General features: G+C 42.1%; 1 protein-coding gene across 2 annotated transcripts in view; it reads left to right on the top strand.

The window, feature by feature from the left end:
* The first annotated feature begins 236 nt into the window (after window positions 1-236).
* The window catches only part of LOC133471642 (paired amphipathic helix protein Sin3a-like), a 20257-nt gene continuing 6027 nt past the window's right edge, over window positions 237-14466 (top strand). Inside the window, exons 1-18 of one of the 2 annotated variants that reach the window (XM_061761379.1) lie at window positions 237-440; window positions 4097-4307; window positions 5042-5221; window positions 5334-5440; window positions 5556-5874; window positions 5954-6205; window positions 6287-6439; window positions 6693-6848; window positions 7002-7088; window positions 7181-7299; window positions 7537-7705; window positions 7789-7905; window positions 10151-10389; window positions 10492-10675; window positions 10760-11345; window positions 11440-11609; window positions 13013-13186; window positions 13258-13344. In XM_061761379.1, coding sequence (XP_061617363.1) covers window positions 4119-4307; window positions 5042-5221; window positions 5334-5440; window positions 5556-5874; window positions 5954-6205; window positions 6287-6439; window positions 6693-6848; window positions 7002-7088; window positions 7181-7299; window positions 7537-7705; window positions 7789-7905; window positions 10151-10389; window positions 10492-10675; window positions 10760-11345; window positions 11440-11609; window positions 13013-13186; window positions 13258-13344 — 3288 coding nt within the window. In that variant the 5' untranslated portion in view covers window positions 237-440; window positions 4097-4118. Of the gene's footprint in view, window positions 441-4096; window positions 4308-5041; window positions 5222-5333; window positions 5441-5555; window positions 5875-5953; window positions 6206-6286; window positions 6440-6692; window positions 6849-7001; window positions 7089-7180; window positions 7300-7479; window positions 7706-7788; window positions 7906-10150; window positions 10390-10491; window positions 10676-10759; window positions 11346-11439; window positions 11610-13012; window positions 13187-13257; window positions 13345-14466 lie in introns of both variants that reach the window. The other variant, XM_061761375.1, reaches the window with a different exon arrangement.

Genomic DNA, 14466 nt, shown 5'->3' with positions numbered 1-14466 from the left:
GTTATTGTAGTTGTTTGTGGTGGAGTAGAGCTTGCTCTGGATCATACTGTGAGTTGTGTCTACCATATCTTAATGGGGTTTTAAAATAAAAAAAAATAAACTTAATCCTTGACTTTATTCATTCTACACCACAGTACTGTACAGTCCCAGTTTGCAGGCTCTCACTTCAGTGTTCTGTACAGTATTTGTTTTCATCTTTGCAAGTAACCAATCACAGTCAAGACTAGGAGGAGACTTCCGCCATGACAGACACGCCCCTTCTGTTCAACGAACTACCACCGCTTCATACATCTGTTGTTAGCGGCGCGGACAATTTCATTTTGGGCAACTTGTCAAAAGCGCACATCTTTCCACAGCCGTCTTCATGCGCCTGTAAGGTTTGCGGGAGGGAACCTCTATCGCTGGTGGAGCAGCGTTGTTGCTGGAGGCAGCCCGGCGAGGTAAGCTAAAGTAGCTCGTTAGCCGAGCATAGCTCGCACTGGCGGGGTGCTTGTTGTGCTAACGTAGCACACACACACACATTGTGAGCGGCTACATAACCTTGTCGAGTTCGAGTACGCTGTGATTATTTGATGACAGTGTTTTCATGTGTCGCTGTCTTCCGGTTGTTTGAAATGTGAAGTTAGTGTTAGGGAGGCATCGGCTTTCAGCGGCAGTAAGTTACTTTGAGTAAGGCTTCATGAGGTAAGACTGGTTTTCCCAGCATGATTTAGCTGTCAGGCTAATGCCGAAAGGTGGACTTGACAAGGCGCTGTTACGTTTTGTTGCACTAACTAGTTAACAGAGTGCGCTGCAAAGTTGTGCGAGACGAGCGATTATATGAGCGTTAAGCCTTTTACTTGGCAACACTGTTGAACTGTCGAATTCCTGAGCAAACTTAACGTTGCCTCGTCGTTACGTGGACGCTAATGCTAGCTTCGTGTACATGTCGCTAGCATATGTGTTCTTTGCCACCTGCTTCAGAATTCATTAGTCCTGAAGCATTCAACTTTCCCTACACTCCGCGGCGGTGCTTTACTATGTCAAAAGTCGATAAATAGTGCTGTTGCGGCGTCGCAATGAACGCAAGGGTAACGTTAGTTAGCCAACCTATTGGGCTCGCCTGTTTTAGTTTCGCGTTTACGGAGGCGATAACGTGCCGCAAAACACGCCGACATCTTTCCTTACTGTCGAGTGTCAATGCCTCAAGCGTCAGCTTAAGAGCGGGCGAGGCCACAGCAATTCATTTCGGGCGAACGCCAACGTCAGCCATCACACAAGCGCAAAGCGGTCAGCTCGACGACAACGGATGAGTTAAAGTCTGCGTTAGCTGGTAGGGGGGAGGGGAAGAGGAACGGCCTCGGACAACGAGAGACAAACGGCAGCAAATCGGAGCTTTTTTGTATCGGTAGACGGCCACCTTCGTCCTATTTGACTGTTTACCGAATACGTTTAGCCTTTAGGCGACGATACTAGCGACTGGATATGAGCCTGACACGGTCCCTGCTCCTCAACACCGCGCGCTCCGCTTGCGTGTTGTCCCAATTTGGTGCAGAGCAGCGTGGCGACTCGCAGGCAGGAGGCACTGTGCACTTCTCTCTTGTCCTCTCTCCCTGCAGACCCAAGCCTGTGACGTCTGCCTGCCCAGGGAGCGTCAACAAATGACACTTTTTCAAAAGACAGTTGTGGTTGGATTGGAAGGCATACTATAAAATGTCAGACGTAGCAATTCAACGTGCGTTTATATTTAAAAAAAATCATAATAATAAAAACTTGGACAGACAGACTTTACTTTAACTTTGGTGTATTAATATTATTTGCAGTTATGTGGAGCCAGTGATTCCCAACAACCGTGATATGCCTTGATTCAATGTCACCTAATTGGTCTGAATTTGTAATTTTTTTTTAATCTACCACAAAGAATGCATCTTCATCTATATATCCCAAACATTGTGGCAAAATTAAATTCTCTTCCATTAGATGGCAGAATATGTATTTAACCCGTGTATCATTCATTGAGAGACGATCATCATTATATCATTTTAGGGTTTTCTCTCCCAGGGGCACGTCTAGTCTATTTTTTTAAATTGTATGTGTGTCCCCCCCCTCCCCCTACAAGCAAGAAAAGTTTAAGAACCATATAGTCTTTAAATGTAATATTTTAACAAAAAAAATACACTCCTCCCCCCCTTCCTCAAAATGATTTGATCCACCCCATCCCTCCCACCCATTACAACTTAATTTACTTATTATAGAATTTGAAGATCCCATATTTTGGCTATTGAGACCTTCCCAGAGTGACTCTCTAACATGGAGTTAGTATTTGGCGTAGAGGTAGGCGCAGCTTTTCTCTAGTGATGTAGATAAGCTCAAGAAATTCAAATGTCCAGGAAAACGTCTGGAACTCAGGAATGCGTGGACGATTTTAATTCATATTTCACATGTTTACTGAGGCACTATTGAACCAATATAACATCCCAAATACTAGAAAATGTTGGTTTGGTAAAATATGGAACCGTTAATATTTATTATAATATATACATCATATAATAAAAACATAATTATGTAGCTATAATTATGTATATTAATGTATTTACCATAGTCTTTTGTCATCATTCCACTCTGAGAAATGCATTTTCAGACCACATGTGCACAATGCTCCATAAAATTAAAGGCCCGATTGGTTCAGCTGGCGTTTGAGCGGCGTGGACCGAAAATATACTAGTGAGTGGAAAGACACCATCGCATATTGAAAACGCCCATGTGCGGCGGGAGTGGATGTTGACTGCCTTTCTCTTGCACTCCCACAGAGGTTGATCCCACTCCCAATCGAGTGTTTTAAAAAAAATCCCAATCCTGAGTGTTTAAAAGAATCCAGCCAAATCCAGTGTTTAAAAAAAATAATAATAATCCCTCCCAAACCAGAGTTTTTGGAGGAAAAAAATCCCATTCCCACAAAGATTGGCTCCTGCCCTCTCCCGATGACCGTCTCTCCTGCTCCTGTCCAGTGCTGTGATTGATGGTGAAATTCACTCCAATCCCACAGGAATCCAAGAACCAAGGGACCCGGTCAGAATCCCCAAAAATGTCAGCCTTGCGTGTGTGTGTGTACGTGCGCCCATCATGACATACCTGTTTTATAAGGTCTAATATTGTGTACGTGTGCATGCGTTGTTTGAACGGTGAAATGTGCCCACCCCCCATTGGCGTTTCTAGCCCAATTTTGGGGTGCTGATTTAAAACACTCCTTTAAAAGAACCTATCATCTTTTAATCTGAAAGAAGAGGATACAAAATGGTGCCAATTTTTGGGTGAACATAGTTTGTGATGTGTTTAAACTATAAGTCTAGGTGATTATAAACCTTTTGGGCAGTGGTTAATTACCCCCCCCCCCCCCTCCCCAATCCCGTCTTGTCCCCCGTCCCCCACACACACACACACACACTCTTTTCTTGACTGCATACACTTTTTGTGACATTTTAGGTTGATTCTATGCTGTGAGATTTTTGTCCCACAAAATTATGTGCCTTGGCCCCAATAGGGGTTGGAAAACACTGAACTAGACTACATCAGACAAAGATGTGTTAACAACATTTTGGTTAAATTATTTTATTAAATTGGGAGTACCAAATTTTAGAAATACCTCTCAGTGTGATGCTATGCTTTTCTACACCACTGTATCACAGTCTAAATTTGAAGATGTCCTTCATTTTTTTGATCATTTGACATATTGTCTAAACAGATGACGTACTCTTTAAAATGTGTTTGTGTATTATGATAAAGCATTTTAATTTTACTATGTGCTAATACAACAGGTTATTTTTTTTTTCACTTGGTACACATACTCAAGAAAATATATTACCAACCATACTGAATGGACAGATGATAGAGTATAGATGATTACTTTGCACCCATCTTTCCATCCATTTTCTTCTGCCTATCACCATATCCTTTTTAGGGTCACTTGTCTTTTGTTTTATTAATATATCTTATAAGCCTTTTTTTTTTTTTTTTTTTTAAATGGAAGTACACTCTGTGGTCTCCACAAAGCGAGTTTGGTTTCTTACATTGAAGTATGGGTTAAACGTCTCCTTTTATCTGTTTTGATTTCCTTCAGCCCCTTTGAGTATGTTTAAACAATGAAGAGGCATGTGGAGGAACAGGAACCAATATTTGCCCCCCAGCAACAGCACTGCACCCCAGTCCAGGGCTTAGCAGAAAGCTTCCAGCACAGGGCTCTTGCCCCAACTACTACTGTGATAGAGGCATCCACAGACAATATGCAGCCATCATCTGGCATCCAGTATTCTCTTCCCCAGGGTTTCCAGGTATGGTGCTACAGCAGGCTTCATTAGGACCATTTCCCCCACTTGTATGTCTATTTGAATGATGTACAAGGACAATGTTATTGTAAAAGATCCTGTATTGATTGTCACTACCAGCTGCTTTATAATCTCACGGAGCAGATGTCTTCGTCATTGTATATGTAAAGACTTTTTCCTACTGGCAAGCTCACTCTACAGAGCATTATTATAAAAGGGGGTTGCTATGCCAACTGAGAGCAATCCTTTTTTGTATCCTTAATTTGTTGATTAAAGATGTCGGTCTCAAGGGATCTTTCAATTATACTGGGAAACGCTTGAAGTAATAATAATAATCATCATCATCATCATCCTTTTTGGCAATTAAGGTTAAAAACAAGCACTTTAACACCCCACTTACAATATTATTTTCCCCAATAATCATGAAGACTAAAAGAGAAACATAGAAACTTGAAACTGCTTTTCAATATTTTAAAAGAAGGCAAACTAATGTAAAACACCTTGGCTTAAATGAACATGACAGGCATGTTTTGGACTGTGTGACAAAGCCAGTTCCTACACAAACTCAAGGCGAGCCTAAGCCACCACAGATTCAAACCATGAACCTGCTTACAGTGCCACTCAATCAGTCCCTGTCCCTTTGACTCTCAGAGAGGTCTTCAAGTTGAAGTACTTGCAACTGAGCTGCTCCTCAGACAAAGGAACACTCCAGTGACCCTCTAAACTCTCTTTGTCAAAAGGTGCCAACAATGCCTCAGAGCACAAGTGCACATGGACTTAACAGTTCTGCACAACATGTTGGAGCCCATGCACACAACATAGCAGTCCAATCCCAGGCCCCTGCAGTGGTCCAAAGTCATGTGCATCCAACTGCTCCCATGACTTCCGCACAAGGACAGCAACAGTTTCAGCGACTGAAGGTAAGAAAAGATGAAACTGGAAAAGGACTGTTGTAAATCTGACATTTTTAAACATGTATGCATTTGGTTACGTTATACGCGACCCACTGATTATCAATAACGTGTGTTTTAGGTTGAAGATGCCTTGTCGTATCTCGATCAAGTGAAGCTGCAGTTTGGAAATCAGCCTCAAGTTTATAATGATTTCTTGGATATTATGAAAGAATTCAAGTCACAGAGGTAAGGTCCAGTAAGATGCAAAATATGTTTAAAAACTGCATAAATGTATTTCTTATTTTTACATTTAACTTGCAAAAACAAAACAACCAAAACAACTTTATTTTTCCTATTACAGCATAGACACTCCTGGTGTTATCAGTCGTGTCTCCCAACTCTTCAAGGGCCACCCAGACCTCATTATGGGCTTCAATACTTTCTTGCCACCTGGATATAAAATAGAGGTTCAAACTAACGATCTGGTCAATGTGACCACACCGAGCCAGATTCACTACATCACGCCTCATGGTATATCTGTTCAAAACATCCCAGTAATTGGAGCACCCACCCAGCCTGTAAACCAGCATCAGCACCAGGCTGTGCCACAGGCCAGCCTACACACTGCTACTGTCACCCCACCTGTCCCCATCCAGCCTTCAGCAAATAAAGTCACCAAGGTATAAATTGATTCAGGTTAGTTTAGTGATTTTGCATATGGGCGTCGTTGTCTCTTCAGCATGTGTTTATTCCATGCAGGCCATGCAGTCTCCAGCCCACACGCCCACCAGCCAGCCAAACCCATCCATCCCATCTTACGCCTCACCGCGCTCACCTTCAGTTCAGTCTCACACACCGGTGAGCAGCACACCGTCTGGTGGGCCACCTCCCCAGAACAATCAGCCTGTGGAATTCAACCACGCAATAAACTACGTGAACAAGATCAAAAATCGCTTCCAGGGTCAGCCAGACATCTACAAAGCCTTTCTGGAAATCCTGCATACATACCAGGTCAAGAAACACTTAAACACCCTTGTATGAATAGTATTGTCTATTTGATCAAGTTAATTAATAAATGTACATTCACTGCAGAAAGAACAGCGGAATGCCAAAGAGGCAGGGGGCAATTACACTCCAGCTCTGACTGAGCAGGAAGTCTACACTCAAGTGGCACGACTCTTTAAGAACCAGGAAGACCTGCTGTCAGAATTTGGACAGTTCCTGCCTGACGCAAACAGCTCCATGGTGAGTAGGTTCTCATCTTCTAATATTATTAGCAGTCCACAGTTTCTATAAGTGGGTAGGTGGTAACTATAGCAGTACAGCTGATTTTGGCACCGGTAGTTTTTGGGAACATCATATATAAATCTCTGGGATATCGTGCTTGTAAAATGTTCCCTCCAAGCATTTAAATTTGTTTTCTCTTTGTTTCTCAAGCACAATGTGTCTAGTAAAAAGTTTAGTTTAATGAGATAATTGTGCTCGTTCCTCTGCTCAGTTACTTGGGAAAACTGCACCTGACAGGGCAGAGTCTGTGCGTAACGATCATGGCGGGACAGTGAAAAGACCCTTACTGAACAATAAACAGAAATTAAGCCACAATGGGCTGACTGTCAAAAGACCAGGAGTTGTGGGAGTTTCACCCGTTCTCAAGGTAAATGTCATCTTCATGTTGCCCCTGCTTTGTAAGATAGTGTATGTGCTGTCAAAGAGATCATCATTAAAATAAGATCCATCCATCCATCCATTTTCTGAGCCGCTTCTCCTCACTAGTTTAAAATATTTTTATTTACTCAATGTTTTGCAGAAGAAACCCAAAATAGTCGGGAAGGACCATGGCTTAAGCGAAGTTGGAAAACACAGCAACAGTACTGAAACCATGTTCTTTGAGAAGGTGATAATTGTTAAAAACAATATGGTTGTCCTCATTGGTGTTCTTTTCATGTGAGCATAAAGTGACATTTATGACTCTCATCGGTAAAACAGGTCAAGAAAGCACTCGGGAGTTCTGAGGCGTATGAAAGCTTTCTGCGGTGTTTACACATCTTCAACCAGGAGGTGATTTCACGTGCTGAATTGGTTCAGTTAGTCATCCCATTTCTTGGGTGAGTTCACATTTCCTTTCTGTTGGATTTCCTTTTAAGTGTTGTGGACGGTCCTCTTTAACACACTTGGATTGCATGATGCCATAAACCTAAATTAGATGTTTACTCATAAAACAATATATGGAATTGTATTCTGTCTATTAACAGTATATACCACCTAAATTGTGTCACAATTGGCAGAAAATTCCCAGAACTGTTTACATGGTTTAAAAACTTCCTGGGCTACCGGGAGTCCAGGCATGGTGAGTCCAGCCATGTGGAGAGTTTACCCAAGGAGCGGGCAACGGAGGGCATCGCCATGGAGATTGACTATGCGTCCTGTAAGAGGCTAGGCTCAAGCTACAGAGCACTCCCCAAGAGCTACCAGCAGCCTAAGTGCACCGGAAGGACGCCATTATGTAGAGAAGTTAGTCACGTGTCGCTTCTGTCTGTCTGCTCCTTTTGGATTTTGATATTTTCAGATTAAAGTAAGTCAGTGTCCTGTTTCAGGTTCTGAATGACACATGGGTGTCATTTCCATCGTGGTCTGAAGATTCGACTTTTGTAAGCTCCAAGAAGACTCAGTATGAAGAGCACATTTACAGATGTGAGGATGAGCGTTTTGAGGTACAAGTGTCCAGTTTTCTCACTCTGTAAAATGAAATTACAGTGAAACCTCGGGTTACGAACTTATTTTGTTCTATGACCCCCCGTTTGTATCCCGAAACGTTTGTAAACCGAGGTGATATTTCCATTTGAAATGAATCGAAATGTCTGTGTGTGCTTAAAAGTAAATATAGCGCAATGTAGAAATAAGTGAAAACGCGCTATTATAAAGAAATAAAACCCTAATTAAACATAAGTTTTTTTGGCCCATTAACTTTAACTGAGGAGGGAAACGGGACAAGGACTACAGCTCGTCATTGAAGAAGTGTTTTTTTTTTCCATGATAACACGGGGAAATTCTGATTCAGGTGTTGTTTTTTTTCATTTCTCAGTTTCTTTTCTAATTCATTGGTTGATTTTGGTACAACAAACCGATCCAGGGAAACTTGTCCTTTTCTGTTTAGGAGGGAAAAAAACAGAAAGTGGGACGTCACATTGTTACCAAAGATGAATTGCGATGTTGGCCAATTTTCTGCACATTTCCTTTGATAAATTTTATAATTATTTTGATTGCCTCGCTCACGCTATCGCCAGCATGCGTGTTCTTGTTTTTTTTTTTGTCAGTCTAATGAAGAGCAAAAAAACAACAACAAAGACACAGTGCCTACCTTTTTAGTTGCATTGCGTGATGCATAGTCAATGATGATTGCACAACACGGGAAGCACAGCACAGACCAGATCTTTCTGCTCATCATGTACGGTACTTCCTTTTCGCAGCCATTCTAATTTGTGACTGTTTAGCTCTTTACTTTTTTAGAAAAAGTTCCACGTGACAATATCGCAACTACTTCCATGTTCATTTGTCAAGTAAACACAGCAGCTATCTATGGTCGCATCTGCGATTGGATGAATGTGCATGGGTGGAATTTCGGCCGAGCTAACGCCTGCGTGTAGAGCTATTTTGACGTGATTACGCCGACATTAACCGTTCATTGTCTTAAAGAGACGCAAGAATTCCATAAATAGCATACATCGCGTGACTAGTATTTTTTGATGAAACTAAAATTATTTCAAGACTTTTAGCACATCAATCACAAACACTATTAGGTTTGTGATTGGATGATCAAGGATGCAGGGGCCGAACCTCCGCCTACAAGGCAAGCATAACAGATTTCTGCCTTATGCCGCAGAGCAGACTAGTTTTCAGCTAACAGCAATGCGTTATGCATGGAGTCAATGATTGTCACAGTGCGCGTGTAGAAGCACAACACAGGTCTTTCCATTTGTCCCTACTAAGACTGTTCGGAAACCGAAAATAAAATTGCATTTATGGCTATAACTGCAGAGCTGCCAACCTTTAGAAATTCACTTCGAGAACAATTTGTCTGAACTTTCATATTTTTAATATTATGGCAAGAACATTACCATGGGACAGTTATTACTGTAGGTTATGTAGTAGGATAATAATAATTCTTCATACTGTTCAGTTTCACAACATAATCATTACTCCATCCATCCATCCATTTTCTGAGCCGCTTCTCCTCACTAGGGTCGCGGGCATAATCATTACCCTATAATTGTAAAAAAAAAAAAAAAAAAAATGGCTTCAATAATTATTTTACTGTATTAATTGAATTAACCTTGTACTGGTGGATGAATTTGCAGCCAAATGACTTCTCGCATGCTTTTTAAGGATTTCCTGTATCCACTATTGCTGCTGAAATGATTCAAATTCCAATTGTCTGACTATAAAGGTTATCTTCTACTCCAAATATTTATTATATTCATTTACATTTAAATGTATAGGCCCATTTTCTCAAATGACTTAGGAGTGGTGGCATATTAATTTATTTCAGTTTTCTGGTCTTTGTTTTTCTGTCTTGCGTTAATGTATATTTCAGCGTTTTCCTCTATAAACACCTACACATTTGCCTGATGTTTTGCTCTTTAAAGTTGGCTAATCTCCGCTATAACGTGGTTCCAGCCAGACCTACAGTATGTGAAAAGTGTACTTACTTTACCACCCAATCACTTATTTTGGTGTTTTGCGACTTCATGTCACGATAGCTTAGCAACTGGCTTCCCCACCGTCTGTCTCCCATCATTCGCTGTCATGAAGGCGATGATTAGTGACTTGTGGTGCATTGACAACGGCCGCATTGCGCACGTTCACCTCCCCAGCTCAGCATCGTATTTAGCTTGTCATTTACAACTTTGAAGCATCTTCTAATGGCCACTCATTTTCTCACGATTTGCATCCCCTCAGCTTGACGTTGTCTTGGAGAACAATCTTGCCACAATTCGAGCCCTCGAATCAGTCCAACAGAGGCTTTCACGAATGTCTGCGGAGGAGCAGCTGCGCTTCAAGCTGGACAACACATTGGGGGGCTCCTCAGAGGTCATTCACCGCAAAGCTATTCAGAGGATATACGGGGACCGAGCCCTTGACATCATTGACGGTCTTAAGAAGAACCCAACTGTGTGTGTGCCCATAGTGCTAAAAAGGTCAATATTGTAATATGCATTCTATTTTAAAATGATTTAAATTTAATGTATTTGGTTTGAGCTGGAACGGAGCAGTATTTCCATTTTTCTTCCTGTGCTCAGGTTAAAGATCAAAGAGGAAGAGTGGAGAGAAGCCCAGAGAGCCTTCAACAAAATTTGGCGGGAGCAGAATGAAAAGTATTATCTGAAGTCACTCGACCACCAAGGCATCAACTTCAAACAGAACGACACCAAAGTGTTTCGCTCAAAGACCCTGCTCACTGAAATTGAAATGCTGTATGATGAGGTGACGATTGGTTGTAACACAAAATGAGTCTAAATATTTATGTGGCGATGTAGTTCTAAATCGACTTGTGGCTGTGTCCTGTAGCGGCAGGAGCGTGCCTCAGAGGAACCTGCCATCCCCCCTCCTAGCGGCCCGCACCTGAACCTGGCCTACGAAGATGGTCAGATCCTAGAAGATGCTGCGGCCCTCATTATTCACCATGTCAAGAGACAAGTGGGGATCCAGAAAGATGACAAGTACAAGATCAAACAGATCATACACCACTTCATCCCCGATCTCCTTTTCGCCCGGCGAGGTGAGCTCTCTGATGTGGAGGTGGATGAGGATGAGGAGGACGCGGAGGATGTGGACACAGATCAAGACGGAGCCAAAAAACACAATGGCCTGCCAGGCAGCAACCCGTCAAAGTCCAAGCTCCTCTTCAGCAACACGGCAGCACAGAAGCTGTGCGCCACAGATGAGGCGTATAACATGTTCTTTGTGAACAACTACTGGTACATATTCTTGCGCCTTCATCACATCCTCTGCTCCCGTTTACTGCGACTCTATGGGCAGGCTGAGAAGCAGATTGAGGAGGATGCTCGCGAGAGACAATGGGAAAAAGAAATGTTTGGGCTCCAAAAAGAAAGGAATGAAAATCCAGCCTTCCAACTTAAAATGAGGGAGCCAAGTTAGTGTAATTTTACAAGAATTACACAAATTTCTAATCAATTTATGAATTAATACACAATCTCCACTACTTACTTTGCTTTTTCTTGTTGCAGTGGATGTTGAAGTAGAGGATTACTATTCCGTCTTTCTGGAAATGGTGCGGAACCTTTTGGATGGTAACATGGAACCAGCTCAGTATGAGGATTCCTTGAGGGAAATGTTTACTATCCATGCCTACATTGCCTTCACCATGGACAAGCTCATCCAGAGCATTGTCCGGCAGGTCAGCATAGTCCATTTTTTTCATTGTCATTTTGCTCAATAATTACTTCATTCATTAAGTAATGATTTTCACTCACCATGGCATTGTTGTACGGCCACCAACAGATTGATTAATTGATGTAGACGCAATACGGTGTATGTGCGACCATCTTCCGCATTAGGCAAAACAGGTGAAAGCATTTCCTTCCGGCACAGGTAAATGGCGGAACCCTACAGCAGGAGATCGGGACAAAGCACCCATAGGATCGTTAAACGTCTACAATGTCTTTTGTTTTCCACAAGATGTCTTCAAAAGCCACCAAAGATGATCATATCAAATGTTAAGGCTTCATTCGTGTTTACATATATCATATTTGTATAGAGCGGCACAGTGAACGACTGGTTAGCACATCTGCCTCAGAGTTCTGAGGACCGGGGTTCAAATCCCGGCCCCGCCTGTGTGGAGTTGGCATGTTCTTCCCGTGCCTGCGTGGGTTTTCTCCGGGTACTCCGGTTTCCTCCCACATCCCAAAAACATGCAGGGTAGGTTGATTGAAGACTCTAAATTGCCCGTAGGTGTGAATGTGAGTGTGAATGTTTGTTTGCTTATATGTGCCCTGCGATCGGCTGGTGATCAGTTCAGGGTGTACCCCACCGCTCGCCCGAAGATAGCTGGGATAGGCTCCAGCACGCCCACGACCCTAGTGAGGATAAGCGGAACGGAAGATGAATTAGTGAATGCATATTTGTATAGAGACATTATGCACTTAACTTTTGTCCAAAGACACCAGCCATTTAAAAAATAAATAATTAATTCAGCAACTTCGGCTTTAAACCATCATATCATGAACCTGTTGTTATGCTCGTTAATGCAGGATACACATAAAGCCTGCTAACCTGTTTTCTGGGTTTAGTCAAGTGACGTTCCTCATATAGCAGATAGAGGCAAAATTGAATGCACTTCTGGTCTGCAACCAATAAAGGTGGTGTTGATTCAGTCTCAACTAGTTTGTGCTCTGAGGGGCAACACGATCAGCTATGGGAAGTTGAGCCACATCCACAATTCCGGAAAACCCTTTAAGCTATGTATGGGTATTTAAACTTATGAGCACAATTTGGAACGAAAGTGTAGGCTACACCTTTTTCATTACCACTAGGTGGAGTACTAGAATGAAAGTTTACAACTTTTTCATAAGCTCTAGGGGGAAGTGGCATATTGAAATTAAAGTGTACAGCTTTTTCATAACCTCTAGATGGCAGCATACATTCATAAAATGTGAAAGTCTTTTTCATTTTCTCATATACCCATGTATAATATGCACTACTGGCTTTTGACAATTTCTTGGGGTGGGGGAAATGCGCATTATTATACACGAGAAATTACGGTAGATGCTGAATGTCTTTTGTGCTGAATGTCTTTTTCAGCTCCAACACCTCGTCACTGATGATGCGTGTGCCCGTGTGATGGACTTGTACCTGAGCGAAATTGCCAATAAAGCCACAGGCGGTTCCCTGCCCACTCAGGCGTCCCGCGCCTCAGCAGAGGGCACCTACCAGCGCAAATCAGAGCAGCTCATGTCTGATGAGAACTGCTTTAAGGTACCGTAAACCCAAGTCAGTTTGAACTTTTTGATGCACAAAGAACTCTTATTATTTACTGCTTTGTCCAGTTGATGTTTTTGAAGAACAAAGACTCTGTTTGTGTCGCCATGGAGCTCCTGGACACCGAAGAAGATAACTCTGACGAGCCTGCAGAGGCAAGTCCTCCATAACGGAGCAAATGTTTCATACTCATACATGCAAATCAGTCGCCTTTCGGCAATTTCGCCTTTCGACCTCACACGTCGTCTTCTATTTGGGCTTCCCGGGCATAGATATTAACACTAGATAAGCCAGCCCGGCTGATCGTCGTGCCTACATGACGACCATGTTGGCATGAAGGAAGGCAAGGGCGCGCTACTCGTGTTTACATTTAGACAAACAAAAACAACAGCTTTCATGTATTGTAGTATTTGTCTGGCAATGTCTGTCAAAATGTGGATATTTCACCCCACTTAAAACTTGAGAAAACACCTTGCAGTAAAAATTCTTTTATTTTGTTATTTTTATTTTATTGACGTTCATGCTTTGGGTAAAAAAAATCAGAAGTTACTCACTATTTACTCAGTACTTGAGTAATTATTTCACTGTGTAGTTTTTAGTCTTACTCAAGTAATTTTTTGGAGGACTCCTTTTTACTTTTATTTGAGTCACAATATTGTCAAGTAACAGTACTCTTACTTGAGTACAATATTTGGCTACTCTACCCACCTCTGGAGCGGACATCCTCTCCTGCCACTCTTACGTTTAAGCAACATTTTTTCTCATCAGATCAGCCAGTGTCGTATTTGTTGCACTGGTCTTTTGTATTTTCGCGTTGAGGTGCTCCAGGTCGTGGCCCTGGTTGCGAAGCACGCATAACATCGGCAACGAGCTGATCCGCTAGTACATCTTGTATTAAATAGGAAACGCGCCTACAATTATCTCATTAGTTTATGGACGTTAATGTTAAATGTATTAAGCGATGTTAGGGGTTATGTCACAACACAGAATGAACTAACTTCAAATTCAGAAAAGGCCAATAACAGAAAACAGAAAAATACTGTACTTAATATTTTCCTGGAAGATGCATTTGAGATTGGTAATAGTGACAAGGGCAGTGAAACAGACAATGAGTTTAGTCAATTCTTTTCCAGAATGAGAGTGCTTAAAGAGGGGGATGCTATTCATGTTGCACAGCTTGAAACATGCATCAGGTGCAGGTGGAGATGGGCCTGGCTCAAGTTGGAGGCCAAAACAAAAAAAGCAAAGAAATGAGGCAAAATTAATTTGAATCTTAA

This window comes from Phyllopteryx taeniolatus, chromosome 2 (assembly GCF_024500385.1).
Source record: "Phyllopteryx taeniolatus isolate TA_2022b chromosome 2, UOR_Ptae_1.2, whole genome shotgun sequence".
Classification (NCBI taxonomy): domain Eukaryota; kingdom Metazoa; phylum Chordata; class Actinopteri; order Syngnathiformes; family Syngnathidae; genus Phyllopteryx; species Phyllopteryx taeniolatus.
The sequence above is the reverse complement of the archived record's forward strand: the minus strand, read 5'-3'. Positions and strand labels throughout refer to the sequence as shown.